Below are 27,526 nucleotides of genomic sequence, written 5' to 3' on the forward strand. Positions count from 1 at the left end.
ATCAGGGCTCTGGTGCACTGGCCTGGGGGCGTGCGGTCCGTCGTGCAGACCCCGCCTCCCTGGAAATAAAATATATTTTTTAAGAAATAATTTCAGAAAGAAAATAAAATAAAAACTGGTGAAACACAGGAGGCAACACATCAACGAAATAAATTGTGTAAAATTAAATCGTGATGCAACGTGCTAATTCCAGGTGTGTTTACACTGTCAAAGGTGCAGCTCAGGAAGTATTATGCATATGAGAAATGACAATCAGAACACAAGGTAAGTTGGTTATTACAAATTAGTGGTGTGAGAGAGTCAATATGCATATGGGACAGAATGTAAAAAGGACAAATCCAGACAGAGAAAGTGGAGATTGTGACATTCATGATTTTTTATTGGTATTGTTTAAATAAAATTATAGTGAGTTGAATTATTGAATAGTGTCACTCTTAATTTTCCAAGTCTGATGTGTTGGTCCGGAGATGGTAACGGGCCGAGTTCCCTCCGCTCTCTATCCTGCATACAGGTTCAGGTGAATAATGAGGTGAGGAGATGGTAATGAAAATGAGTAGGGATGATGATGATGATGATGATGATGATGATACAACACGTCAAGCTCGGCCTTCCCAATGTGAATTTAAGAGGTAAGTGATACATTTGAAATTGGTAAAAGTCCATGGTGCCGTATGAGTTATGTATAAGGTTGTAATAACATGTTGAATAACTATGATGTAATGTGTTGTGAATTATCTTGTGTGTGATGTGCTGTAATTAATCTATGTGTCATGTAGGTCTGAAATTAAGTTGTCCAGCTCCCCTAGCCAGTGGGAGAAGATAGCACTGGCTGTCTCTGTAGTCCACTGTATGTTGTCAGTTTGTGTTATGAAATCCTGGTCCGGGAAAGCTGAGAAATGTGTATAGTGTTTTATTATGTGATTATTGATTATTGCCAGATTGTGCTGTTCTATTGCTGGTAGATGTGGTGAATGGTTGATAATAGGAACGATTATGGAAGCATTAGGGAAGGCCGAGCAAGCCTTGTTGACCACAGTTCTGAGCTGTTTCACAGAGGTGTTGTGGGGATCCTGAGCCCTGTTATTTAGGCCCACCGAGAGGATCAGCACTTTTGGGTTTCTGTTAATTGGTGTTTTTTCCAGAATCTTCCAGAAATGATAGAAGGAGGCTCCCGGGTAGCTGTCAGCCTGGACAAAAGGGTGGTTAAATTTGGGGATTCTGTGTATGTTTGAATCCCCCAGTATGGCAATTGGTTTATTAATTTTGAATTCCCAGTCCCGCAGCTTGCGGTTGTCTCTGGCCTGATGGTAAGTGGGGTCAGAGGCTGTGTCTGCGCATGCGCCCGCGCCCGGTGGGGAGAGCCCCTCGGCTCGGTACGTCTCCCGGCAGGTGTATTTTTGGAATGGGTGAGGAAAGATCAGAGTTGGAATAGTAGTCTGTCATGTTGACTTTTTGACCTAAATTACTCATCATTTCATTTTTCCTCACAGATTCTGTGTTACACCGGGGAGCCGCCTCTGCCTCAGTGGGTGCGCTCTCCCCACCCTGATGTGATCTGGGCGCGGGCGCCGGGAGATGGAAGGTGCCGTTTAATACTGACCCCAGGCCAGACTCTGCATGAACGCAGGTAGGTGTTGGGGTGCTACTGCGGGACTGGGAGCCCTGTGTGTCATTATTGTTTTTTTGAGTAATTATGTTTGTTACTCCAGGCTGACAGCAGTCCTCTGGGAGCCATGGCATTCACCGTCCTCTGGGGGCAGCGCCTGTGGGGGGAAGTAGGAGGTGAGTGGTAGTCTGGGACTGGGGTGTTGTCCAGAGGCTGTGGAGAGATGTGGTTAGGCTGAGGAAAAGAGGGCTCCGTGTTAGGCAGGTGAGGAGGGAGGGAAAAGAAAAATCCTCATCTGAATCACAATATTTCAGGGGGGAGGAAGGGTTAGAAAGAGTGGCTGTGGTGAAGAGCAGATCATGTGCAAATGTAATTGTGTCTGGATCGATTCTGTTGCCGTAGCGTCTAAGAGCCCATTGTGTGGCTACTGTAAACGCCAACTCGTTGCCAGGGGTGTTAAGGAGATGTGTGATTATGTCTTTGTAATGTGCTAATAAAATGTGCATGTTTTGCCATAACCAAGTGAGTGTGTTTTCTTTGAGTGTGTCTGTTGTGTTTTGTGATGGAGAGGATGGTTTTATGAAGCTGGCCAGTTGGAGTGTTTTGCGTAACATCCCTTTAGGAATTTCGCCCTCCTCAAAAGCCTGCTGTATGTTGTTGTGATGATGTGTGGCTTGTATAAGTTTTAAGTGATGTTTAGCTGCAAAACGGGTGGATGTGTCCAGTGCCTGTTTAATTGGTGTGTGTGTGTTCGTATGTGCGGTGTTGTTTGTGCCGTGTGTGCTGCTGTGTCTGCTTTCCGGTCCGCTCTGTGTGTGGGGGGAGAAAAGAAAAAGAGAGAGAGGGAGGGGTCCTGTAAGTTGCAGCCGCGGGTCTGCCTGCTCCCCCCGACCCCGCTCGTGTCGGGGTCCGCTGCCCTCCGCCCTGTGTGCACCCGTGTGTGTGTGACCCACCTGCGTCCATCTCGCTGCATGCGGTTGTTGCGGTTTCTGCGTCATGTCGTTCCGTGTTTCCGGGTTCTCTGTGGAGTAGACTGGGTGGAAAAAGTCTTATTTCTTTTTAATCCAACAGAGGAGGAAGCCGACAGTTGCGGGAGAGGAGGATGAAGCGCTCAGGTAGGCAAGGTGTTCACACCGGGTGCTATTAAAACGTAACTTTTAATGATTTAAATTTAAAAAACCAACGAGGGTCCTGGTTCCGAATAATAAAGAGACTAATTAAAAAGTTTAAGGAGCGGCAGCGGCTCCGCTGACAGAGCAGGATCCCCTAACGTTTCGTGCCTCGCCGGCACTTCTTCAGAGGGGAAATGAAAGGGGGAAAGGGTTAGGGTTAGGGTTAGGGTTAGGGTTACCTGCTGGAGGGCCTGGTGCGGTGGAACGAGAATCGAGGCAGGGCGGCAGTTGAGGGAGGACAGAGGTCGGCGCTGCGTTGCTACAGTGCCCAGCTGCAGCACAGCTTCGACCAGCTGACCCAAGAGCTTCTTGGGCTCACGCTGGTCGACACTTACACCGTGCCCAGGGAGTACACAGGTAAGTCATAAATCTGTCTGAGGTAACGGTAACGTTTAACACCTGTCTTAGGTGTCTGTCATTTAACATCTCCTGACACTCCAGGGACTGATGAGGAGGAAGCGGGGGGGGGGGGGCAGTGATGAAGGGTTCGAGGAGGAGGAGGAGGAGGAGGAGGAGGAAGAGGAGCCAGAGGAGATTCGTCTCCTCGAACACCACAGCGCTCTCCTTCAGTCCTCAAACCTCACCCGCCCCCCCGCTTGGACCTAATGGAGGTGCAGCAGGCTGAGGAGGAGGACGTTATCGGGCCAGACGGTCGAGGCAGCTACCAGCACGTCGTGGCCCTGGCCCAGGCCCTCGTGGAACTGCGCCACCGCCGCTACGTCACTCCCAGGCAAGCCAGAGAGGTCACCGCTCTCTGGCTGAAATTGAGTGACTGGGACAAGGCGGCGGTCACATTCCCCCCCGTCACCAGGACCGGCTCGTCCAGGGCCGATTCAGGACCACCCAGCGGCACGCTCACACACCAGGGGTGGATAGTGTGAAGCGGTAAGCAGTCACAATAAATTTCCAAGCTTTGTTTGGTTCTTGTTCTGTGCTGTCAGTCACTAACTAACTCACTCTCTCTCTCTCTCTCTCTCTCTCTCTCTCTCTCTGTGTGTGTCAATGTAGTGCGGTCCTGGGCAAGGGGGCGGGAGCGGCGCAGTCTCCCGATGTGTCGAGGCTTGTGGAGGCTGTCCTGCTGGACCTCAGCATCCTCCACTGCAGTGAGGGGAGGATGATTGCCGGGGTCCGCATTCATCGCTGGAGTGCCGTCATGAGGGACTATCAAACAATTCGAGAGAATGTTTATAGTTGTGCAGCCCTCATGCAGGCACCCGCATCCAGCTGTATGAGGTCAATCAGCGGACCCTGACGCAATGTTAAGACCTGATCCTTTCTCTCACATCTGATCTGAAGTGGCATTGTGTGTGTGTGTGTGTGTGTGTGTGTGAGAGTGTGTGTGTGTGTGTGAGTGTGTGTGTGTGTGTGTGTGTGTGTGATGTCATGATTACTAATGTGCATTTGTTACATTCTGTTTTTTAAGGCACACCAAGAGGAGCAAGGCGATGATGAGGGACACCATCGCCATTGCAGTCCCGGGGCCCAGCGCTTCCCAGACTGCAGCGGAGCCCCTGCCTGCCCCACGGACTGTGCTGCAGCAGCCTGAGCAGCCAGACCAGCCCCTCCAGCACCGCCTGCCTGCGGACGCTTCTGGTCTGGCTGCCACCATCAGAGGGCCGCTGGCCCCGGAGCTATACGACCTCATCGTCGCCAGCTCCTCAACTGCCACCACCTCCTCCTCCTCCTCCTCCTCAGCCACCCCACAAGCCTCCACCAGTGTCAGCGCGGACGCCGTCCGTCCACCAGTGCCAGCGCAGACGCCGTCCCGTCCGCCAGCGCAGAGGCAGGTGTCACCCCCTCCACAGCCACAGCTGCCACTGCTCCACCAGTGCCTAGAAACACTGCCTGGAGGCGCAAGCTCCAGGAGGAGAAAGAGCGTCGTGCCCGGGAGCTGGGAGAATATATGAAACCAGCAAAGAAGGTCTCCCACTTCAACTGCAGGCACTGTGGCCAACCAAAGACGCGGGCGTTTGGCCACAGCCGCTACAAGACGGAGACCTTCTGCTCCCGGGCCGACGGGAAAGGGAGAACTGTGGAGCAGTGGCTGGCAGAGGTGAAGGGGCGTGATGGTGCAGCCCCCCTCCCTGAGCGAACACTTTGTGTGTGTGTGTGTGTGAGTGTGTGATGGGGCAGCTCCCCCTCCCTGAGCGAACACTTTGTGTGTGTGTGTGTGTGTGAGTGTGTGTGATGGGGCAGCTCCCCCTCCCTGAGCGAACACTTTGTGTGTGTGTGTGTGTGAGTGTGTGTGATGGGGCAGCTCCCCCTCCTGAGCGAACACTTTGTTTGTGTGTGTGTGTGTTTGGGAGGGAGGGATTTGTAAATATTGTGTATATAGTGTATTTAGTTAGTCAGTTGTGTTTGTTAAATTAATATTATGTATATAGTTGTCATATATAAGTTATACCTTTTTATTTGTCCCACAATGGGCAAATTCCAATATCTATATAGTTGTATATAGTTGTCTTAATTGTTTTAGTTTAAATAAACTTTTCTTTTTTTAAACCAATGCTTTCTCCTGCTTCTTTCTGCCTTTAAGAAATTAAATAAATATAGGGAAGACTAGGTATCTAGAATAGGTGCCTGATATCAGTAAATCCCCACAAGTTACAGTCACAATACATCATTCCCTCTCCTCACTTGAAACTAGGGTCAAGGGGTCAACCAGGTCAGGTTCAAAGGCTTACTTAGAGACTAGGTGAGAATTGGCCTTTTACAAGTGGACATTGTAAAACAACAGGGGGTGCCGAGGGGCCTTCACTTCTCACCTCCTGGCTTCCTGATTAAAACAACAGGGGGGCTCTTATCTCCTGCGAGAACTTGGGGGTTTGACCGGACTGAGAGAGGGCCGAACTGGTAGGTGTGTCTCCCCCAAGAGGGGTTTCAAAAAAAAGGCAAAAAACAGACAGTCAATTCATTCAAGCATTTTATTTGGACAGAATGGAAGGCAGAAAAGCAAAGCGAAAAACCAGACATGTCACTTCATTAGGTTTGTTACAAATACACTTTTTAAAACTACATATGTGTTTCTATGTACCTTGACTAACAGAGTTCTGTATTGTATTTTATATTTTAGGGGACTACGACTGCACATCCTCCTCATCCTCCTCCTCCTCAGCCTCCTCATCCTCCTCGTCATCCTCCTCCTCCTCCAGCTCCTCTCCTCGACAGCTTCAGGCAGCAGAGCCAGTGGCGGGGACCAGCAAGCCCACCCGTTGCACTGTCTACAGGCGCAAAATTAAAGCGGCAAAGGACAAAAAAGTCCTCCAAAGTAGCAGGGGAAAGCCACAGCACCAGCCTGGGGACCCCTGCTACATCTGTGACCAAGCACGCACGGTGGATGGTGGCCACGCGTACTTCAAGGGCCAATACTTTTGTGCTGTGAAAGAGGGCCCTGGAGGACGCACAGTGCAAGAGTGGACCAGGGAACAGCTTGGCCCTGGTGAGCTGCAGAAGCTCCCCAGAACAACAGCCTGGAACCTCAAATGAAGGTATGAGAAACCAGAGAAACCGGGGGGAAAGTGAGGAAGCCCCACAAACTGAGGATCTGCCAGCTCTGTGGCCAGCCACAGCAGAAAGACTTTGGCCACAGCCAATATGGGGGAGAGCACTTCTGTGCTCTTTATGAAGGGAAGACTGTGGAGCTGTGGCTGGCTGAGAAGAGGTCAAAAAAACATTAAAATTATCCAACTGTACTGTATCATCCAAGCACCTTATATGTTTCATCTGTTCATTGCACCTTATATTTTTTATTTTTACTTTGGACTGCATTATACTGGTTATTTATACATTTTTTATATTGCATTCTATATTGCTTTTTTTTTTGTGTGTGTGTGTGTGTGTGTGTGTGTGTGTGTGTGTGTGTGTTTGTTGTTACTGTGTGTAATGCTGCTTCTACACTGCAATTTCCCTGCTTATGTTATACATTTTTAACCTTTCTAATAAACATTTAATTGATTAAATCCTTGTCTTCTCTATTTAAATATTTTTTAACTTAACTTTTTAAACCTGGAGCCATTCATGAGGCCAAAACCATTCAAATATTAATGTACATTTAACCAAACAAACCTGGAGCCATTCATGAGGCCAAAACCATTCAAATATTAATGTACATTTAACCAAACAGGTCTCGTCGCTTTAAATGCGTGCGGGGCCTTTAATTCTCCGTGTCGCCGCCGTATGATAAGTAGCCATGTGCTCGGGATGACGTAGGACAACAGCTTTTGACTGACACATGTCGAGAGAAGGGGGGGGAAAGGGGGGATCGTTCCAATTCTTTGGCGTTATAATCGGGAGAAATAGAAGGAGAGGCTCTTTGGGGCTGCTTTTTATCACACGAGCCCGGGGAAATGCGGCCGACCGGGGGCCGGGGGCCGGCTGCGCGCGCCGCCCTCGGCGCTCCGCACGGCTCCCTTGCTTCTTCGCGCAATATGACCAGCAATGGTCTCTGTATGCCAGCCAATGAGCAGCAGCCAGTGCTGTCGAGCGTTAGTCGAACGTTGTCAGCTCTGGGCCAATGAGCAGCCAGTGCTGTCGAGCGCTAGTCGAGCGTTGTCAGCTCTGGGCCAATCAGCAGCTCGGATTGTCGAGCGTTAGTCGAGCGTTAGACGTTAACGCCCACCTCTTAACCTCACCGGCTGCCGTATGCGACGGACAGAAATCCCCGTGTGTATTTGAGAGAGCAGTGAGATCTGAGAGAGTGAGTAAAACCAAAATAAATAGAATATTAATGTACTGATATAACACAGCGACCCCACTGTACTGTTACGATGTACTGAATGGAGTTAATGTTTTATTACGTTCTGCCGGCACTCTCTGGTTAGCTTATGCTAATATTGAACGTGGACGTCAGGCGTCCTGTTTACACATTTAAACCATATTTATACTTCGAATTTCGACTCCAAACTGTAGTAACTACATCTACAGGGTCTAAGGAAGATAATCAGGTAGTCTGTTTATAGATTAAATACATTTATGAGAGATCGCCAGCCCTCAGAAAAGTAGTAACTAAAATGACCCCATTCACCTCCTTGTTTTTAGTTAGCAAAATCGCGGCTGGTCTGTTTACACATTTAAACCATATTTACACTTCAAATTTTGACTCCACATCGTTGTACCAGCATCCCAAGGGTCTTAAGAAGTGAGCCAAGTTGTCTCATCACGTTTTTAAAGCGTTTCCAGAGATCGTCAGCTCATCACAGCAGTGGCTAAATGCTCATTCATTTCCAACGCTTAGCATGCTAATAGCGATTTATATGCTAACGCATCTAAAGCACAGTTAAACTTTAAATATCAACTCCACACAATAGCAGTACAACATCCTAGGTCTCAACAAGTAAACACAGTATGGGAATACTATTTTAAACACATTTCACCGATCGGTAATGACATCGGCGGCAGTGCTAACTTACGCTAACGTTACATTGGCTCGCTGTTTCACTGCTAACTGATTACTGTATAATATATAAGCTGCCTTTTCGCTGTAGCACATAATCTGTTTAAAGATTAAATACATTTTGAGAGATCGCCATTATGTAATGTAATGTAACGTAGCTGTAGCTAGGATGCTACAGTATAATTACAACATGTGACGATCTCTGAAAACAAAATTAAAGTATGAAAAGACTATACAGTTAATGTCCTTAGAGCCTTAAGGTTATAATATCACCAGGTGAAATCAAAAGATAAAGTTTAAGTGTATGTTTTATACATTAACAATAAGCCTGTTTGTTTAATGGCTGCCAATGCATAGGGGGCTAACCCTGGGCTCATTATTTACCTGTTGTGTCACGTGATGTTAGTTTGTTAACGGTAATGTTTCAATAGTGAATGTGAAGTACCAGTATATCATTAATCTTATGTGTGATATTCCTGGTAATATAGCAGTTAATATGTAGTTTAACCTGTAATGCTCCTTTAATGCTGTGCTGTGTCATTTCTTGTCATTGTAGAAATGGTTTTTGCAAAACTGCAATTCACAGCCTCGCAGCAGCTTCTCCTGCGGGCCTCTGGTGAGGCGGTGGCCTACATCGCCGCCAAGGGGCCACGCGGGGCCGCCGCTGCTGCGAGGGCCAAGAAGCCGGAGGAGGTGGAGAAGGAGGCACAAGCCCACGTCGTCTCCACGGGCGGTGACCCTGGGAACCACATGCTGGTGCTGAGCTGCCACAGCATCCAGTTTGGGAAGTACCAGGGTCAAACGTTCCGTTGGCTCCTGGAGAACGACGTGGGCTACACGGTACAGTTGGTCGCCAGCCACCAGCGGGAGCGGGAGAAGAGTGCCTCCGACAGCCCCCTTATGGCCAACAAGGACGCTCTCGCCCAGTACTCGTGCACCCACCCGGAGTTCGCTGAACACATAAGATTCCACCGGGCGCACGAGGAGGCCCGGGCTCGTGCCAGTCAGCCCGGGTGTGAGGGCGAGGCCCTTGTTGGCTTTGGGAAGTTTAAAGAGGACACCCTGAAGGACCTGTACGAGTCCTCTGATAAGGACCGCCAAGGGTGAGTGATTGGTGCTACACACAATGGATTGTGAATTGCTGTATGTCATTATTGTTCACTAATGTGATGCCGTCCATGTTGTAGATTTGTCAAGTGGCTTCGAGGGAAGACACTGCACCCTGGGACTGCAATGGACGCCGCCAGGAAGTACATCCTGGGCCGAGACGCGAAGCGGTCGGCAGAGGCGGCAGCTGCGGCTGCTACCCCCCCTCCACCCACCAGCAGCCGCAGCATCAGCAGCAGCGCCCCCACCACCACCAGCAGTGGCCCCAGCAAGGCCGCTGCTTCCACCGCGCTGTAGCCACACAAGCCGATCGCCTCCAAGATCGCCGCCGGCGTCCCATGGGCCCAGGTGAGCTGCAGGCCAAGGTCAGGAAGCTGATGACCACACCTGCACAGCCTGCAGTTCGAGGTAGATCTCTTTCTTTCTCTTTAACACAACAGAGTACAGTTCACTGTACATGATTTACTAACCATTGCCCAACCCCCCCCATAGCGGTGTCTACATCCTTCAGAGACCAGCGCCCCTCGGTTCCGCCGCCGCCCCACGCCACAGAGGTGACGGACGAGGAACTGGTCCAGATGGCCACTGACATAGAAACAGGTAACTGGCACCAAACTGGACGTGTCACATTTGCCATCAATATATATTCTTCTGTCAGTGTGTTTGTATTAACTGTAATTGTTTCATTTACTGGTCGCTACAGCTGATGCTTGAAGGACAAAGGTAGGTTTGGCAGGTAATATAGCCATCTTCGTAGGTGGTAGTGCCATCCTCACTCATGTGGCGGTAATGTAGATTTGATTAAACGCCTTCACATGTCTACTTCCCTTGGCTCTGCTGCATCTTGTAGCACTAAACCTTCTGCCCTAATCACTGGCATACTGCATGTCATCAACACTCAGACTCACTTAGTCTTGTCCCATGACTATCATTGTGCTGAATCTATTTTGTTGTGTGTGACTGTGTCTGAAGCTGACGTACAGGTCCTTCAGACTCTCCCGCTCCCGCTGGTGGTGACGCCTCCATCTCCACCTCCTCCGGCACCGTCGGAGGAGGTGGAGATGGAAGAGGAAGGAGAGGAATGTGGAGCAGCCCGCAGCTCCCACTCCTGCTTCGGCTGAGGTACAAACACACACACACACACACACACACACACACACACCCACCTGTACTCATGGACGCACAACTCAGTGGAGTCGACTGTCAAACTGCATGTAGCACCGACTCAGCCTCCTTACAGTGTGTTTGTTTGTTTGTGTTGTTTTTTTCCTCACAGGCCCGGTTGCCTGAGAGCTGGCGGACAGCTCTCACCGTGGAAGAGCAGGAGTGGATCGGCCGGGAGCTGTTCCAGCCAGACAGCAAGGGGAGGACTAAACTCACCACGGACCTCAAGCTGTGGTGGGATCCCCCTCAGCCCCGGCCGAGTTATACTCAGCCACCCGCCTCACCAGCTGCCTTCTTCGCATGTCGGCTGTTCCTCTGGACGCCCCCTGCGTCTGAGGTAGGCACGCCACCTCTGCATCTCACATCACCACACTGCGCTCTTTTCCTCCCATTCATCTGACTGATTGTTTTCTGTCTCTGCTTGTGTGTCTGCAGGACTACAGAGGACCAGATGACCAGCCGGGGTACCTGGCCGTGGTCCAGTTGGCCACGGCCTTGGTGGGGTTGCGTTTCGAACCGGCCTTGTCCGAGGGGAGGGTAGATGAGCTAATCAGGCTCTACGAGGCCCTGTCAAAATTCGACAGGGACCGAGTAGTTTACCCTCCCCGCTACAGGGACAGGCCAGCTCGGGGGCGCTTCAAGGCAGCGAAGCCTAGCCGCACCAGTATACCTGGTGTGGAGAACATGAGACGGTAAGGCTACACTTCCATCACACGTTTCCCTGACGTACACACGAGCTATTGTAATGTTCACAGCATGCTCATATCCATCATTGTTTTTGTCCGTTGTCCGCAGCTGCCTGGTCGGACAGACCTCTGGACCTGCCAGCAGTCCCAGTGCAAGCCGGCTGGTAGAGGCAGTGTGCATCCAGCTCTGCCGCGTGTGCCCCTCAGGCACCCGTGTGAGCGGTGCCCGGCGGTCGCGGTGGGACAGCATAACTGCTTCGGTACCAGCACATCCGGGACCTTGTGCTGGGCCACCAGAGGCTGATGGCTCGGGCGCCCATCCAGCTCTATGAGCTGAATAGCAGGACCCTCTCGCTGTGGTATGTTTGATGCTTTGGACAGTGTTATATGTTATGGTAATGACATGCTTGAATTACATGCTCTCAAAATTGTACATGTAACTAAAATACTATGTTGAAATCCGTTCTCAGGTTCACCAGGACGCAGCGGGAGAAGGAGATGGCTGTGCTAGCTCCAGGCGTTGCAGCAGAGGGACGACCACCAGCGGTAGCGGGCTCGGCGGCGGCAGCGGTGGCGCCAGCGACAGCAACAGCGGCAGCGCCGGGCCAAGGAGCACCGGCGGTGGATCGTCCTCCGGCAGCAGCAGCAACGGTGGTGCCTGCAGGCCAGGCGACGACAGCAGCGGCAAGGGCGGCGGTAACTCTGGCAGCAGCACCGGCTGTGGCAGCACCGGTGTCTGTGTGCAGACGGCTACTGGCGCCTTTACCGCCTGCCCCCTCAGCTGCTGTCCTGGCCGTACCACCAACAGCTGCTGCAGCAGCTGCAACGGGACCTTTGCAGCTACACAGCCTCTCCTCCTGGACCTCTCACTGCCCCAGCAGAGTGTGAGGGTGCTCCCCATCCCCCCCCCATCCCAACGCTCTCCTCGGACAACGCCAGCCCCACACGTCCTCCCTTTGCCGCTGGCCGCCGCACGTCACGCCGGCCCTCAGCTGCCTGCACTGCAGCTGCTGCCAGGACAGCAAGGACAACAAGCAGTGCAGGCAGCACCTCCTGCTCCTCCTCCTCAGCCTCTCTCTACGTACAAAACTGAATGGCTGAGGAGGAAGAAGGCCGAGCAGAGGGCAGCGGCACCGCCAGGAACAGGTGTCTCTGCCCGGGCCGGCGTGCCACAAGTACAGAAGTGCAGGAAGTGCGGCCAGCCAAAGCGGAGGGAGACCGGACACACCCGTTACGGCAGTGGACATTTTTGCTCTGCTGCGGCGGGTAAGAGTGTGGAGGACTGGCTGAGGGAGATGAAGGAGAGGGACCAGGGTCGAGACCCGGACTGATTTCGCACTCTTGCTGGGGCAGGTGTATATAGTTGTTTGCAGTGTTGTGTGTGTGTTTTTTTAAAAAGACATTGACTTTCCCCTCCACAAGGACCGGGACTTTGCCGCAGTGTGGAGGCTTTCTACCAACACTGGTCCACCCACCCTGCCACAACTCTTCTACAGCACAGTGACACTCTGCTTGGAAAAAAAATGTGTGTCCCATTCACACCTGTATAACACGCTGTCATGCCTCTGTGCTGTTCTGATTCTATGCACTGACAAGTTTTTTTATTTTTTATATTTTGGACATGTGGGTATGTTCATTAATGTGATCACTGTTACATCAGTTACATCCAGTAGCTGCGACGCAAGATATCGGACTGCCATTTGTGCTGGTTCATCTGCTGTTGCCACTGGCTCTGTTGCTGCCAAAAAATAAAAAGCCTTGTATGTACAGGTACTTCACACTGTAATGCCCCTGTGTTATGTATCCATGCATATCTGTGCTGAGCTCTTATACTATGTGTCTGCCTGCTGTGATTGCCTTGTGCCACTGCTCTGTTCTGCATCACCATTTATTATTATTATTATTATTATTATTATTATTATTATTGGATTGTAGTTTAAATAATCTATTTTGCTCTGTACTTCTGCTGTGTTTGATGTTGTTGTTGTGAAGATGCAGAACACAACAACAATATATTTAATTGATATTTATTTCACTGAAGAAAAAGGGGAAACAAATCATACACAGCATGTAACTTTAATTTATACATAAATAATTTATTTACCCTTTTTTACTGAGAATTGTATTTTATTTGTAAAGCCCTTTCCACACTGATATGCTGCACTGTCCTGTATCCTGGACATCTGACTTCATATTTCAAATAAATTGTCATCATTTTATACTGGTATCATTGTTCTCTTGTCCTATATCAAATTTAAAGCAATAAACACTGATGATACATATTCTCAATAAACACTGATGATACATATTCTCAATAAAATGAAGACACAGGAGATAAACCGTACTGTAAATGAAAAATCCATTTATTATTGCATTGCCTGGCCTTGGAAATATGCAAATTCATTATCATTTATAGACTCTATACAACGGTTCCAAGCATGTTTTAATCATTTTTTTATATTTAGAGAAGACATTTCGACGCTATGCACGCGTTTCGCAGTTTGCCTCCGTCGGGATTCGAACCGGCGAGCGGGAGTGCCGTTCCGCACGTCGACCGCGCGTCTTTGTCTAGTGCTCTTAGACCAAAACAGAGAAGAACGCTGGGGGAGCGCCTCTGCTCTGGGACAGCCTTCGTCTCTGTACCTGTGTTCCACATAAATGTCCCCACCTACCGATTTCAGAGGCTATCATTGGCTCATGCTCAAATGGAACAGGCCAATGGGTGAAGGCCAGGTCAACCCCATTGGTCTGTTCCATTTGGGTGCTGTGCTGTGATTCGACAGCTCGCCGCATGTCCCGCCCACCCCCAAAGCCACAGCCACGGTCAGTGTCATTCATTCATTCGGACTGAGCGGCGTTTGAGTGAGCGGACGGACGGACATTCACACAATATTATATGGTTAGACAAACTTTATTGTTTGTAAAATTATGTGCTACATTGAAAAGGCAGCTTATATATTATACAGTAATCAGTTAGCAGTGAAACAGCGAGCCAATGTAACGTTAGCGTAAGTTAGGACTGCCGCCGATGTCATTACCGATCGGTGAAATGTGTTTAAAATAATATTCCCATACTGGGTTTACTTGTTGAGACCTAGGATATTGTACTGCTATTGTGTGGAGTTGATATTTAAAGTTTAACTGTGCTTTAGATGCGTTAGCATATAAATCGCTATTAGCATGCTAAGCGTTGGAAATGAATGAGCATTTAGCCACTGCTGTGATGAGCTGACGATCTCTGGAAACGCTTTAAAAACGTGATGAGACAACTTGGCTCACTTCTTAAGACCCTTGGTATGCTGGTACAACGAGGTGGAGTCAAAATTTGAAGTGTAAATATGGTTTAAATGTGTAAACAGACCAGCCGTGATTTTGCTAGCTAAAAACAAGGAGGTGAATGAGGTCATTTTAGTTACTACTTTTCTGAGGGCTGGCGATCTCTCACAATGTATTTAATCTTTAAACAGACTACCTGATTATCTTCCTTAGACCCTGTAGATGTAGTTACTACAGTTTGAAGTCAAAATTCAAAGTGTAAATATGGTTTAAATGTGTAAACAGGACGCCTGATGTTGAATGTATGTTAATGAATGGGCACAGTATCATTGAGTACAGTAATAGACTGTCAGTAGGATGTAAACAGTGCATGTGTAGCAGATTACTGACTTAAATCTTATTTCTTGTCTTTCTAGAAAATGCAGCCTATTTTCCGCTTTGAGGCAAACCTTGACCTGACCCTGCGGGCCTCTCAGGAGGCGCTGGCCTTGAGCCGCCGCCAGAGGGGGGGCCTCTGCCTCTGCCACTGCCCTGGTGGTGGTTAAGACCCCTGAGCTGGTGCGCTCTGAGGCAAGAGACAGGGTGGTGCAGAAGGGGAGGTAACCCCACCGATCACCATCAGGTGCTGGCCGAGAGCGAGCTGCAGTTCGGCCAGTACCGTGGTCAGACGTTCCGGTGGCTGCTGGAGAATGACGTGGGATACGCAGTCACCATCTGTGTGTCCCACGAGGGAGAGAGAGACAAAGGGGGCACTAGTCAGCAGAATGCCCTCATGGTGCACAAAGACGCCCTCGTCTCCTACGCCAGGCTGTTCCCGCCGATGGTGGCAGCCATCGACAGGCGTAGGATGCTCGAGGGCAGTCCCCAGACCATGAGGGGCGTGGACGACACGCTGGTGGGGTTCGGTGTTCATAGTGACCTGACCTACAAGACCCTGTACGAGTCGACGGACCGTGAGCGGGCAAGGTAAGTTGTTTGTTTGTTTGTGTGTGTGTGTGTGTGTGTGTGTGTGTGTGTGTGTGTGTGTGTGTGTGTGTGTCTGTGTGTGTTGTGTGTGTGTGTGTCTGTGTGTGTCTGTGTGTGTCTGTGTGTGTCTGTGTGTGTCTGTGTGTGTCTATGTCTGTGTGTGTGCGTGACTTTTTTACCCATTGCATTTCTGTTCTCTTTTTAGCTATGTACAGTTTGTGAGGCAGGCGGCACCCACAGCCAAAGCGTCCAGGTTGGTGGACTTAAAAAAATATGTGCAGGCCCGGGATGCAGAGAAGGCAGCCCTGGCAGCACAACCACCACAACCACCCCTGGACGCTGTTGGTCCCCAGGATGGACCCTCGGATGCTGACCTGCTCGCTGCCGCCATGGAGGTCGACCCGTGCAGGGATGCCCCATCAGCCGTGCCCCCCTTCTCTCTCTCCCAGCCACCGGAACGTCCCCTTCAGGACAACACCTGTGGGGAGAGGTCAGGCCCCGGCGCACAGGTATGCTCAGTGATGACATATTGTGTTGTAGTGTGTGTGTGTCTGTGTTCAGTACACTAACGGTCTGACACTGCTGTGTGTTTCAGCTGCTACCACGTGGCTGGAGGCTGACGCTCCCCGAAGAGCAGCACGACTGGGTGGGCCGGGCACTGTTCAGGAGGGCACCCAACGGGCAGGGTGTCCTCACATCTGAACTCCGCCTGTGGTGGCACCCACCAGGTGCCCGGCCCCTCTACACCCAGCCACCCGCCACAGCCCACCCCTTTTTCCAGAGTCCCTTTTTCCTGTGGGTGCCCTACAGGATGTGGGCGTACCACCTCCGCTGCCCCATCGTCGCCTGTGGGGGCAAGCTTGCGGGAGCTGGCCTCTACAAGACGGTGAGGAGGGTCTTGGACAGGAGCTGCTGGTACTTCATGGGCACGGAGTACCTGGAATGCAGCTCCTGTCACAAGAAGATGCCGGGATGGTCGCAGGACATCTTGGGACAGCTGGACATGGCCCATCGTGAGCAGTTTCCAGCAGTTCTCACGTACAAGTAAGTAATGTAAACAGTAACAGCAACAGTAATGTATTTCTGTGGTTTTCTCCAGTAACCTCTGATCACCTCTTTCCCCTCCCAGGTTGTCCTGCGACAGAGCTGTGATCGGGCTCATGAAGGAGCGCACTTTGGGCAACAGTGCGTCTCGCCTCCGTGCCTCTCTGGTGGAGCAGCACACCAGAGAGTGGATGGCGCGGTCGATGCTGTACCTTTCCGTGCTCCGCAAGCTTCGGGTACCGGGCGCTGCGCCGCTGGCGGCGTCGTCGCTCCCAACCATGCACCCGGTGCCCACAGTGCTCTGGCTCATCAACGTCTACGTCAGGGACGCCTTGACGAGGCTCGACGAGACGAGAGCCAGAGTCACTTCCATCTTTGGTGATCTTTTGAAGATGGACTCCACCAAGAAGGTAGGTTTTGTTATCCACCACAGCGTGCCGTGTACCCAGTGTAATGTTTGTTTTGTCATGTGTCTGAATGTTGTTGTGTTGCTGTGTCACACAGATCACCAAAAAGCTTGCGGGCGGTGCTGCCGGGACGGCCGCCTGGGTCACCAACGTCGGCAATGAGTACGGGCAGGTGCTCATGTCCGTCCTCACCGCAGCTGAGGGGGGCGGACTTGTCGACATGGCATGGTACCGCGAAGCCGGGAAGGCCCCTCCAAGGGTCCTGTACGTGGACCGGGACTGCTGTGCCACCGTGGGACAGTGTCAAACGTCCAAGCTGTTCCACGAGTGGCACGAGCTGGTCGTCAGGCTCGACGTGTGGCACCTCATGCGGCGTTTCGCCAGAGGGGTGACCACCGACAGCCACCAGCTCTACGGCCTCTTCATGGCGAGGCTCTCCTTCGCCATTTTTGAGTGGGACGCCGAAGACGTGTCCCGCCTGAGAGGAGCCAAGCAGTCCGAGGAGGGGAGGGACGCCCAGGAGGTCAAGCTGTCCGCCAAGGAGCTCGCCCGTCACTGCCGGCGCCGCACCAGGGGTGCAGTGGAGACGGAGCGGCTGGTCCAAGAGGTGCTGGACACCTTCTGGCACGTGACGGACAGCATGGGCGTCCCTTTGATCGACCGCGCCCGAATGGAGGAGATCTGGAGCACGCAGCGCCGACACCTCGACTGCATCCAGGACCCTGCGGGAGTGGACCTCTACACCAAGACGGGAGAGCTCACCAAAGGCGGGGTGAGGCTCCCCGTCTACCGGTGCGGCCGAGGCTCCACTTCCCTGGAATCGTTCCACCTGCACCTGTGCCGCTTCATCCCAGGTAAGTACATGTGTGGTTTACAACACAGACTCAATTATGTATTTGTGTGTTTATTTGTCCTCACACTAACTGTGTTGCTTTGTTTCTGCTTAGGACAATCTGCAAGTGATGTACACTTCCAGGTGTACCTGCTGGAGGGCCTGGTGCGGTGGAACGAGAATCGAGGGAGGACAGAGGTCGGCGCTGCGTTGCTACAGTGCCCAGCTGCAGCACAGCTTCGACCAGCTGACCCAAGAGCTTCTTGGGCTCACGCTGGTCGACACGTACACCATGCCCAGGGAGTACACAGGTAAGTCATAAATCTGTCTGAGGTAACGGTAACGTTTAACACCTGTCTTAGGTGTCTGTCATTTAACATCTGTGTCTCTGTGTGCCCACAGGGGAACTCATTGGGGTGGAGTACCTGTTCTCCCAGACGGGCGCTGTGCTGCAGAAGGACCTGGATGATCCTGACGCTCCAGGAGGGACTGATGAGGACGAAGCCGGGGGGGGTGGGGGGCAGTGATGAAGAGTTCGAGGAGGAGGAACCAGAGGAGATTCGTCTCCTCGAACACCACAGCGCTCTCCTTCAGTCCTCAAACCTCACCCGCGTGGACCAAATGGAGGTGCAGCAGGCTGAGGAGGAGGAGGAGGAGGAGGAGGAGGAGGAGGAGGATGTTATCGGGCCAGGTGGAGGCAGCTACCAGCACGTCGTGGCCCTGGCCCAGGCCCTCGTGGAACTGCGCCACCGCCGCTACGTCACTCCCAGGCAAGCCAGAGAGATCACCGCTCTCTGGCTGAAGTTGAGTGATTGGGACAAGGCAGCGGTCAAATTCCCCCCCCGTCACCAGGGCCGGCTTGTCCAAGGCCGATTCCGGACCACCCAGCGGCACGCTCACATGCCAGGGGTGTGGATAGTGTGAAGCGGTAAGCAGTCACAATAAATTTCCAAGCTTTTTTTGGTTCTTGTCCTGTCCTGTCAGTCACTAATTAACTCACTGACTCACTCTCTCTCTCTCTCTCTCTCCTCTCTCTCTCTCTGTCTATGTAGTGCGGTCCTGGGCAAGGGGGCGGGAGCGGCGCAGTCTCCCGATGTGTCGAGGCTTGTGGAGGCTGTCCTGCTGGACCTCAGCATCCTCCACTGCAGCGAGGGCAGGAAGATTGCCGGGGTCTGGATTCCTCGCTGGGGTGCCGTCATGAGGGACTATCTAACAATTCGCGAGAATGTTTATAGTTGTGCAGCCCTCATGACGAGCACCCGCATCCAGCTATATGATGTCAATCGGCGGACCCTGACGCAATGGTAAGACCTGATCCTTTCTCTCACATCTGATTTGAAGTGGCACTGTGTGAGTGTGTGTGTGTGATGTCATGATTACTAATGTGCATTTGTTACATTCTGTTTTTTAAGGCACAACCAGAGGAGCAAGGCCATGATGAGGGACACCATCGCCATTGCAGTCCTGGGGCCCAGCACTCCCCAGACTGCAGCGGAGCCCCTGCCTGCCCCACCGACTGTGCTGCAGCAGCCTGAGCAGCCAGACCAGCCCCTCCAGCACCGCCTGCCCACGGACGCTTCTGGTCCTGGACCTCATCGTCGCCAGCTCCTCCACTGCCTCCTCCTCCTCCTCATCAGCCACCCCACAAGCCTCCAGCGCGGACGCCGTCCTGTCCACCAGCGTCAGCGCGGAGGCCGGTGACATCCCCTCCACAGCCACAGCTGCCACTGCTCCACCAGTGCCAAGGAACACCGCCTGGAGGCGCAAGCTCCAGGAGGAGAAAGAGCGTTGTGCCGGGAGCTGGGAGAACACTTAAAACCAGCAAAGAAGGTCTCCCACTTTAACTGCAGGCGCAGTGGCCAACCGAAGACGCGGGCGTTTGGCCACAGCCGCTACAAGAAGGAGACCTTCTGCTCCCGGGCCGAGGGGAAAGGGAGAACTGTGGAGCAGTGGCTGGCAGAGGTGAAGGGGCGTGATGGAGCAGCCCCCCTGCCTGAGCGAACACTTCACTTTGTGTGTGTGTGTGTGTGTGTGAGTGAGTGATGGGGCGGCTCCCCCTCTCTGAACGAACGCTTTGTGTGTGTGTGTGTGTGTGTGTGTGTGTGTGTGTGTGTGTGTGTTTGGGAGGGAGGGATTTGTAAATATTGTGTATATAGTGTATTTAGTTTGTCAATTATGTTTGCTAAATAAATATTGTGTATATAGTTGTCTTATATAAGATATTCCTTTATTTGTCCCACAATGGGGAAATTCCAATATATATCTATATAGTTGTATATTGCTGTCTTAATTGTTTTTGTTTTAAATAAACTTTTCTTTTTTAAACCAATGCTTTCTCCTGCTTCTTTCGGTCTTTAAGAAATTAAATAAATATAGGGAAGACTAGGTATCTAGACTAGGTGCCTGATATCACTAAATTCCCACAGGTAACAGTCACACAATACATCATTCCCTCTCCTCACTTAAAACTAGGGTCAAGGGGTCAACCCAGGGTCAGGTTCAAAGGTTTACCTAGAGACTAGGTGAGAATGGGCCTCAAATGGACACTGTAAAACAACAGGGGGTGCTGAGGGTTTAGTTGGACAGAATGGAAGGCAGAAAAGCAACGCGGAAAACCAAACACGTCACTTCATTAGGTTTGTTAGAAATATACTTTGTTAAACTGCATCTGTGTTTCTATGTACCTTGACTAACAGAGTTCTGTATTGTATTTGTATTTAAGTGGACTACGACTGCACATCCTCCTCCTCCTCCTCCTCCAGCTCCTCTCCTTGACGGCTTCAGGCAGCAGAGCCAGTGGCGGGGACCAGCAAGCCCACCCGTTGCACTGTGTACAGGCGCAAAATTAAAGCAGCAAAAGACAAAAAAGTCCTCCAAAGTACCAGGGGAAAGCCACAGCACAAACCTGGTGACCCCTGCAACATCCGTGGCCAAGCATGCACGGTGGATGGTGGCCACACTTACCTCAAGGGCCAATACTTTTGTGCTGTGGAAGAGGGCCCTGGAGGACGCACAGTGCAAGAGTAGATCAGGGAACAGCTTGGCCCTGGTGAGCTACAGAAGCTCCCCAGAACAACAGCCTGGAACCTCAAACAGAGGCATGAGAAACCAGAGAAACCAGGTGGGAAAGTGAGGAAGCCCCACAAACTGCGGATCTGCCAACTCTGTGGCCAGCCACAGCAGAAAGACTTTGGCCACAGCCAATATGGGGGAGAGCACTTCTGTGCTTTCTATGAAGGGAAGACTGTGGAGCTGTGGCTGGCTGAGAAGAGTTTAAAAAGACATTAAAAGTTTTTTTTTTTTAAATATTTACTGTACTATTATCCAAGCACCTTATATGTTTCATCTGTTCACTGCACCTTATATTTTTTATTTTTAGTTTGCACTGCAATTATACTGGTTATTTATCCATTTTTTATATTGCATTCTATGTTGATTTTTTTGATATGTCTGTGTGTTGTTACTGTGTGTAATGCTGCTGCTACATTGCACTTTCCCAGCTTATCTATTATACATTTTGACCATTCCTAATAAATATTGAATTGATTAAAACCTTGTCATGTCTATTTAAATACTTTTTAACTTGACTTTTTAAACCTGGAGCCATTCAGGAGGCCAAAACGATACAAATATTAATGCACATTTAACAAAACAGGTCTCCTTGCTTTAAATGCGTGCAGGTGCCTTTAATTCGCCATATGATAAGTAACCATGTGCTCGGGATGACGTCGAACAACAGCTGAGAAAAGAAGCTTTTTCATTTAAGCTGCCATTCTCTTCCAGAAGCACCTATCTGCCAGTTTCCACCTCAGGAAGCTTCACAGCGGCGACTTGTACATTATAGAGTGGTTTGGTGTGGCTCTCTCACTTAGTTTGGGTGTAATGGACAAAAATATTAAAAGTGACTTTTTTGCGTATCCCATGTAATTCTGGCTTTTTCCTTTTTCACATGCAATTCTGTGGGACTTTGGTGTTTTTCCACATGAGTGTGCCAGGCTGAGAAAACAAGCTTTTTCACACAAGCTGCCATTCTCTTCCAGAAGCACCTATCTGCCAGTTTCCACCTAAGGAAGCTTCACAGCGGTGACTTGTACATTATAGAGTGGTTTTCTGTGTTCCAAATGCAGTTATGCTTTTTCGACAAAAGAGGGCACACTTGACCACAGAATAATTCATTCTGGACTTGCAAAGCTTCACAGTGGCATAATTAAAGTGATGCATAAGTGGTTTGGTGTGGCTCTCTCACTTAGTTCAGCTGTAATGGACAAAACTATTAAAAGTGACTTTTTTGCGTTTCCCATGTAATTCTGGCTTTTTCTTGTTTCACATGCAATTCTGTGGGACTTTGGTGTTTTTCCACCTGAGTGTGCCGAATGAGCTTCTCAGGCTGAGAAAACAAGCTTTTTCACACAAGCTGCCGTTCTCTTCCAGAAGCACCTATCTGCCAGTTTCCACCTCAGGAAGCTTCACAGCGGCGACTTGTACATTATAGAGTGGTTTGGTGTGGCTCTCTCACTTAGTTTGGCTGTAATGAACAAAACTATTAAAAGTGACTTTTTTGCGTTTACCATGTAATTCTTGCTTTTTCCTGTTTCACATGCAATTCTGTGGGACTTTGGTGTTTTTCCACCTGAGTGTGCCAGGCTGAAAAAACAAGCTTTTTCACACAAGCTGCCATTCTCTTCCAGAAGCACCTATCTGCCAGTTTCCACCTAAGGAAGCTTCACAGCGGTGACTTGTACATTATAGAGTGGTTTTCTGTGTTCCAAATGCAGTTATGCTTTTTCAACAAAAGAGGGCACACTTGACCACAGAATAATTCATTCTGGACTTGCAAAGCTTCACAGTGGCATAATTAAAGTGATGCATAAGTGGTTTGGTGTGGCTCTCTCACTTAGTTTGGCTGTAATGAACAAAAATATTAAAATTGACTTTTTTGCTTTTCCCATGTAATTCTGGCTTTTTCCTTTTTCACATGCAATTCTGTGGGACTTTGGTGTTTTTCCAACTAAGTGTGCTGAATGAGCTTCTCAGGCTGAGAAAACAAGCTTTTTCACACAAGCTGCCATTCTCTTCTGGAAGCACCTATCTGCCAGTTTCGACCTCAGGAAGCTTCACAGCGGCGACTTGTACATTATAGAGTGGTTTGGTGTGGCTCTCTCACTTAGTTTGGCTGTAATGGACAAAACTATTAAAAGTGACTTTTTAGCGTTTCCCATGTAATTCTGGCTTTTTCCTGTTTCACATGCAATCGAGCCCCGGACTGATTTCGCACTCTTGCTGGGGCAGGTGTATATAGTTGTTTGCAGTGTTGTGTGTGTGTTTTTTTTTTAAAAGACATTGACTTTCCCCTCCACAAGGACCGGGACTTTGCCGCAGTGTGGAGGCTTTCTACCAACACCGGTCCACCCACCCTGCCACAACTCTTCTACAGCACAGTGACACTCTGCTTGGAAAAAAAATGTGTGTCCCATTCACACCTGTATAACACGCTGTCATGCCTCTGTGCTGTTCTGACTCTATGCACTGACAAGTCTTATAGGCCTGCTGTGTGTCTGCTGCCTGTCATATGGTTTAAGGGGGGGGGGGAAATCATTGTGTGTCCCATTCACACCTGTATAACACGCTGTCATGCCTCTGTGCTGTTCTGATTCTATGCACTGACAAGTTTTTTTTTTTTTTATATTTTGGACATGTGGGTATGTTCATTAATGTGATCACTGTTACATCAGTTACATCCAGTAGCTGCGACGCAAGATATCGGACTGCCATTTGTGCTGGTTCATCTGCTGTTGCCACTGGCTCTGTTGCTGCCAAAAAATAAAAAGCCTTGTATGTACAGGTACTTCACACTGTAATGCCCCTGTGTTATGTATCCATGCATATCTGTGCTGAGCTCTTATACTATGTGTCTGCCTGCTGTGATTGCCTTGTGCCACTGCTCTGTTCTGCATCACCATTTATTATTATTATTATTATTATTATTATTATTATTATTGGATTGTAGTTTAAATAATCTATTTTGCTCTGTACTTCTGCTGTGTTTGATGTTGTTGTTGTGAAGATGCAGAACACAACAACAATATATTTAATTGATATTTATTTCACTGAAGAAAAAGGGGAAACAAATCATACACAGCATGTAACTTTAATTTATACATAAATAATTTATTTACCCTTTTTTACTGAGAATTGTATTTTATTTGTAAAGCCCTTTCCACACTGATATGCTGCACTGTCCTGTATCCTGGACATCTGACTTCATATTTCAAATAAATTGTCATCATTTTATACTGGTATCATTGTTCTCTTGTCCTATATCAAATTTAAAGCAATAAACACTGATGATACATATTCTCAATAAACACTGATGATACATATTCTCAATAAAATGAAGACACAGGAGATAAACCGTACTGTAAATGAAAAATCCATTTATTATTGCATTGCCTGGCCTTGGAAATATGCAAATTCATTATCATTTATAGACTCTATACAACGGTTCCAAGCATGTTTTAATCATTTTTTTATATTTAGAGAAGACATTTCGACGCTATGCACGCGTTTCGCAGTTTGCCTCCGTCGGGATTCGAACCGGCGAGCGGGAGTGCCGTTCCGCACGTCGACCGCGCGTCTTTTGCGCTCTAGTGCGCATGCGCGGGTGCCGACCAAAACAGAGAAGAACGCTGGGGGAGCGCCTCTGCTCTGGGACAGCCTTCGTCTCTGTACCTGTGTTCCACATAAATGTCCCCACCTACCGATTTCAGAGGCTATCATTGGCTCATGCTCAAATGGAACAGGCCAATGGGTGAAGGCCAGGTCAACCCCATTGGTCTGTTCCATTTGGGTGCTGTGCTGTGATTCGACAGCTCGCCGCATGTCCCGCCCACCCCCAAAGCCACAGCCACGGTCAGTGTCATTCATTCATTCGGACTGAGCGGCGTTTGAGTGAGCGGACGGACGGACATTCACACAATATTATATGGTTAGACAAACTTTATTGTTTGTAAAATTATGTGCTACATTGAAAAGGCAGCTTATATATTATACAGTAATCAGTTAGCAGTGAAACAGCGAGCCAATGTAACGTTAGCGTAAGTTAGGACTGCCGCCGATGTCATTACCGATCGGTGAAATGTGTTTAAAATAATATTCCCATACTGGGTTTACTTGTTGAGACCTAGGATATTGTACTGCTATTGTGTGGAGTTGATATTTAAAGTTTAACTGTGCTTTAGATGCGTTAGCATATAAATCGCTATTAGCATGCTAAGCGTTGGAAATGAATGAGCATTTAGCCACTGCTGTGATGAGCTGACGATCTCTGGAAACGCTTTAAAAACGTGATGAGACAACTTGGCTCACTTCTTAAGACCCTTGGTATGCTGGTACAACGAGGTGGAGTCAAAATTTGAAGTGTAAATATGGTTTAAATGTGTAAACAGACCAGCCGTGATTTTGCTAGCTAAAAACAAGGAGGTGAATGAGGTCATTTTAGTTACTACTTTTCTGAGGGCTGGCGATCTCTCACAATGTATTTAATCTTTAAACAGACTACCTGATTATCTTCCTTAGACCCTGTAGATGTAGTTACTACAGTTTGAAGTCAAAATTCAAAGTGTAAATATGGTTTAAATGTGTAAACAGGACGCCTGATGTTGAATGTATGTTAATGAATGGGCACAGTATCATTGAGTACAGTAATAGACTGTCAGTAGGATGTAAACAGTGCATGTGTAGCAGATTACTGACTTAAATCTTATTTCTTGTCTTTCTAGAAAATGCAGCCTATTTTCCGCTTTGAGGCAAACCTTGACCTGACCCTGCGGGCCTCTCAGGAGGCGCTGGCCTTGAGCCGCCGCCAGAGGGGGGCCTCTGCCTCTGCCACTGCCCTGGTGGTGGTTAAGACCCCTGAGCTGGTGCGCTCTGAGGCAAGAGACAGGGTGGTGCAGAAGGGAGGTAACCCCACCGATCACCATCAGGTGCTGGCCGAGAGCGAGCTGCAGTTCGGCCAGTACCGTGGTCAGGCGTTCCGGTGGCTGCTGGAGAATGACGTGGGATACGCAGTCACCATCTGTGTGTCCCACGAGGGAGAGAGAGACAAAGGGGGCACTAGTCAGCAGAATGCCCTCATGGTGCACAAAGACGCCCTGTCTCCTACGCCAGGCTGTTCCCGCCGATGGTGGCAGCCATCGACAGGCGTAGGATGCTCGAGGGCAGTCCCCAGACCATGAGGGGCGTGGACGACACGCTGGTGGGGTTCGGTGTTCATAGTGACCTGACCTACAAGACCCTGTACGAGTCGACGGACCGTGAGCGGGCAAGGTAAGTTGTTTGTTTGTTTGTTTGTGTGTGTGTGTGTGTGTGTGTGTGTGTGTGTATCTGTGTCTGTGTGTGTATGTCTGTGTGTGTGCGTGACTTTTTTACCCATTGCATTTCTGTTCTCTTTTTTAGCTATGTACAGTTTGTGAGGCAGGCGGCACCCACAGCCAAAGCGTCCAGGTTGGTGGACTTAAAAAAATATGTGCAGGCCCGGGATGCAGAGAAGGCAGCCCTGGCAGCACAACCACCACAACCACCCCTGGACGCTGTTGGTCCCCAGGATGGACCCTCGGATGCTGACCTGCTCGCTGCCGCCATGGAGGTCGACCCGTGCAGGGATGCCCCATCAGCCGTGCCCCCCTTCTCTCTCTCCCAGCCACCGGAACGTCCCCTTCAGGACAACACCTGTGGGGAGAGGTCAGGCCCCGGCGCACAGGTATGCTCAGTGATGACATATTGTGTTGTAGTGTGTGTGTGTCTGTGTTCAGTACACTAACGGTCTGACACTGCTGTGTGTTTCAGCTGCTACCACGTGGCTGGAGGCTGACGCTCCCCGAAGAGCAGCACGACTGGGTGGGCCGGGCACTGTTCAGGAGGGCACCCAACGGGCAGGGTGTCCTCACATCTGAACTCCGCCTGTGGTGGCACCCACCAGGTGCCCGGCCCCTCTACACCCAGCCACCCGCCACAGCCCACCCCTTTTTCCAGAGTCCCTTTTTCCTGTGGGTGCCCTACAGGATGTGGGCGTACCACCTCCGCTGCCCCATCGTCGCCTGTGGGGGCAAGCTTGCGGGAGCTGGCCTCTACAAGACGGTGAGGAGGGTCTTGGACAGGAGCTGCTGGTACTTCATGGGCACGGAGTACCTGGAATGCAGCTCCTGTCACAAGAAGATGCCGGGATGGTCGCAGGACATCTTGGGACAGCTGGACATGGCCCATCGTGAGCAGTTTCCAGCAGTTCTCACGTACAAGTAAGTAATGTAAACAGTAACAGCAACAGTAATGTATTTCTGTGGTTTTCTCCAGTAACCTCTGATCACCTCTTTCCCCTCCCAGGTTGTCCTGCGACAGAGCTGTGATCGGGCTCATGAAGGAGCGCACTTTGGGCAACAGTGCGTCTCGCCTCCGTGCCTCTCTGGTGGAGCAGCACACCAGAGAGTGGATGGCGCGGTCGATGCTGTACCTTTCCGTGCTCCGCAAGCTTCGGGTACCGGGCGCTGCGCCGCTGGCGGCGTCGTCGCTCCCAACCATGCACCCGGTGCCCACAGTGCTCTGGCTCATCAACGTCTACGTCAGGGACGCCTTGACGAGGCTCGACGAGACGAGAGCCAGAGTCACTTCCATCTTTGGTGATCTTTTGAAGATGGACTCCACCAAGAAGGTAGGTTTTGTTATCCACCACAGCGTGCCGTGTACCCAGTGTAATGTTTGTTTTGTCATGTGTCTGAATGTTGTTGTGTTGCTGTGTCACACAGATCACCAAAAAGCTTGCGGGCGGTGCTGCCGGGACGGCCGCCTGGGTCACCAACGTCGGCAATGAGTACGGGCAGGT

At 50.2% G+C, this 27,526-nt stretch overlaps 4 protein-coding genes across 10 annotated transcripts; all 4 read left to right on the forward strand.

Moving 5' to 3' along the window:
* The first annotated feature begins 3,253 nt into the window (after window positions 1-3,253).
* On the forward strand, window positions 3,254-4,853 carry LOC127360776 (nematocyst expressed protein 3-like). 2 transcript variants are annotated; one of them, XM_051395224.1, is made up of 3 exons: window positions 3,254-3,663; window positions 3,787-4,036; window positions 4,202-4,853. In XM_051395224.1, coding segments are annotated over exons 2-3 (486 nt in total). In that variant the 5' UTR covers window positions 3,254-3,663; window positions 3,787-4,034; the 3' UTR covers window positions 4,686-4,853. The 2 variants fall into 2 exon arrangements, with proteins under 2 accessions (XP_051251184.1, XP_051251183.1); XM_051395223.1 differs by having other exon boundaries at window positions 3,787-4,011.
* Window positions 4,854-5,611: 758 nt separating this feature from the next.
* LOC127360777 (corepressor interacting with RBPJ 1-like) lies at window positions 5,612-6,539 on the forward strand. The gene is made up of 2 exons (XM_051395225.1): window positions 5,612-5,764; window positions 5,852-6,539. Exons 1-2 carry the CDS (start codon window positions 5,716-5,718, stop codon window positions 6,262-6,264), a joined length of 462 nt encoding a protein of 153 aa, XP_051251185.1. The 5' UTR covers window positions 5,612-5,715; the 3' UTR covers window positions 6,265-6,539.
* Window positions 6,540-7,406: 867 nt separating this feature from the next.
* Window positions 7,407-10,380, forward strand: LOC127360774 (uncharacterized). 6 transcript variants are annotated; one of them, XM_051395222.1, is made up of 6 exons: window positions 7,407-7,474; window positions 8,727-9,273; window positions 9,358-9,685; window positions 9,770-9,877; window positions 9,981-10,000; window positions 10,250-10,380. In XM_051395222.1, exons 2-3 carry the CDS (start codon window positions 8,729-8,731, stop codon window positions 9,572-9,574), a joined length of 762 nt encoding a protein of 253 aa, XP_051251182.1. In that variant the 5' UTR covers window positions 7,407-7,474; window positions 8,727-8,728; the 3' UTR covers window positions 9,575-9,685; window positions 9,770-9,877; window positions 9,981-10,000; window positions 10,250-10,380. The 6 variants fall into 6 exon arrangements, with proteins under 6 accessions (XP_051251182.1, XP_051251181.1, XP_051251179.1 ...); XM_051395221.1 differs by having other exon boundaries at window positions 9,770-10,000; XM_051395219.1 differs by having other exon boundaries at window positions 9,981-10,380.
* LOC127360773 (uncharacterized) lies at window positions 9,616-11,951 on the forward strand. Its single transcript, XM_051395216.1, has 8 exons — window positions 9,616-9,685; window positions 9,770-9,849; window positions 10,250-10,287; window positions 10,333-10,399; window positions 10,554-10,778; window positions 10,877-11,133; window positions 11,237-11,486; window positions 11,598-11,951. The coding sequence occupies exons 1-7, from the start codon at window positions 9,616-9,618 to the stop codon at window positions 11,457-11,459; spliced, it is 960 nt and encodes a 319-aa protein (XP_051251176.1). The 3' UTR covers window positions 11,460-11,486; window positions 11,598-11,951.
* Window positions 11,952-27,526: the final 15,575 nt, after the last annotated feature.

This window comes from Dicentrarchus labrax, unplaced genomic scaffold (genome assembly GCF_905237075.1).
Source record: "Dicentrarchus labrax unplaced genomic scaffold, dlabrax2021, whole genome shotgun sequence".
Lineage (NCBI taxonomy): Eukaryota > Metazoa > Chordata > Actinopteri > Moronidae > Dicentrarchus > Dicentrarchus labrax.

Coding starts and splice junctions, on each gene's coding strand:
- LOC127360776 (XM_051395223.1), top strand. CDS start 3,893: ATGATTGCCGGGGTCCGCATTCATCGCTGGAGTGCCGTCATGAGGGAC. Junction 4,012..4,201: donor CCCGCATCCAGCTGTATGAG/GTCAATCAGCGG, acceptor CTGTTTTTTAAG/GCACACCAAGAGGAGCAAGG.
- LOC127360777 (XM_051395225.1), top strand. CDS start 5,716: ATGGAAGGCAGAAAAGCAAAGCGAAAAACCAGACATGTCACTTCATTA. Junction 5,765..5,851: donor CAGACATGTCACTTCATTAG/GTTTGTTACAAA, acceptor TTTATATTTTAG/GGGACTACGACTGCACATCC.
- LOC127360774 (XM_051395217.1), top strand. CDS start 8,729: ATGGTTTTTGCAAAACTGCAATTCACAGCCTCGCAGCAGCTTCTCCTG. Junction 9,274..9,357: donor TCTGATAAGGACCGCCAAGG/GTGAGTGATTGG, acceptor TCCATGTTGTAG/ATTTGTCAAGTGGCTTCGAG.
- LOC127360773 (XM_051395216.1), top strand. CDS start 9,616: ATGGGCCCAGGTGAGCTGCAGGCCAAGGTCAGGAAGCTGATGACCACA. Junction 9,686..9,769: donor TGCACAGCCTGCAGTTCGAG/GTAGATCTCTTT, acceptor CCCCCCCCATAG/CGGTGTCTACATCCTTCAGA. Junction 10,400..10,553: donor CCACTCCTGCTTCGGCTGAG/GTACAAACACAC, acceptor TTTTCCTCACAG/GCCCGGTTGCCTGAGAGCTG.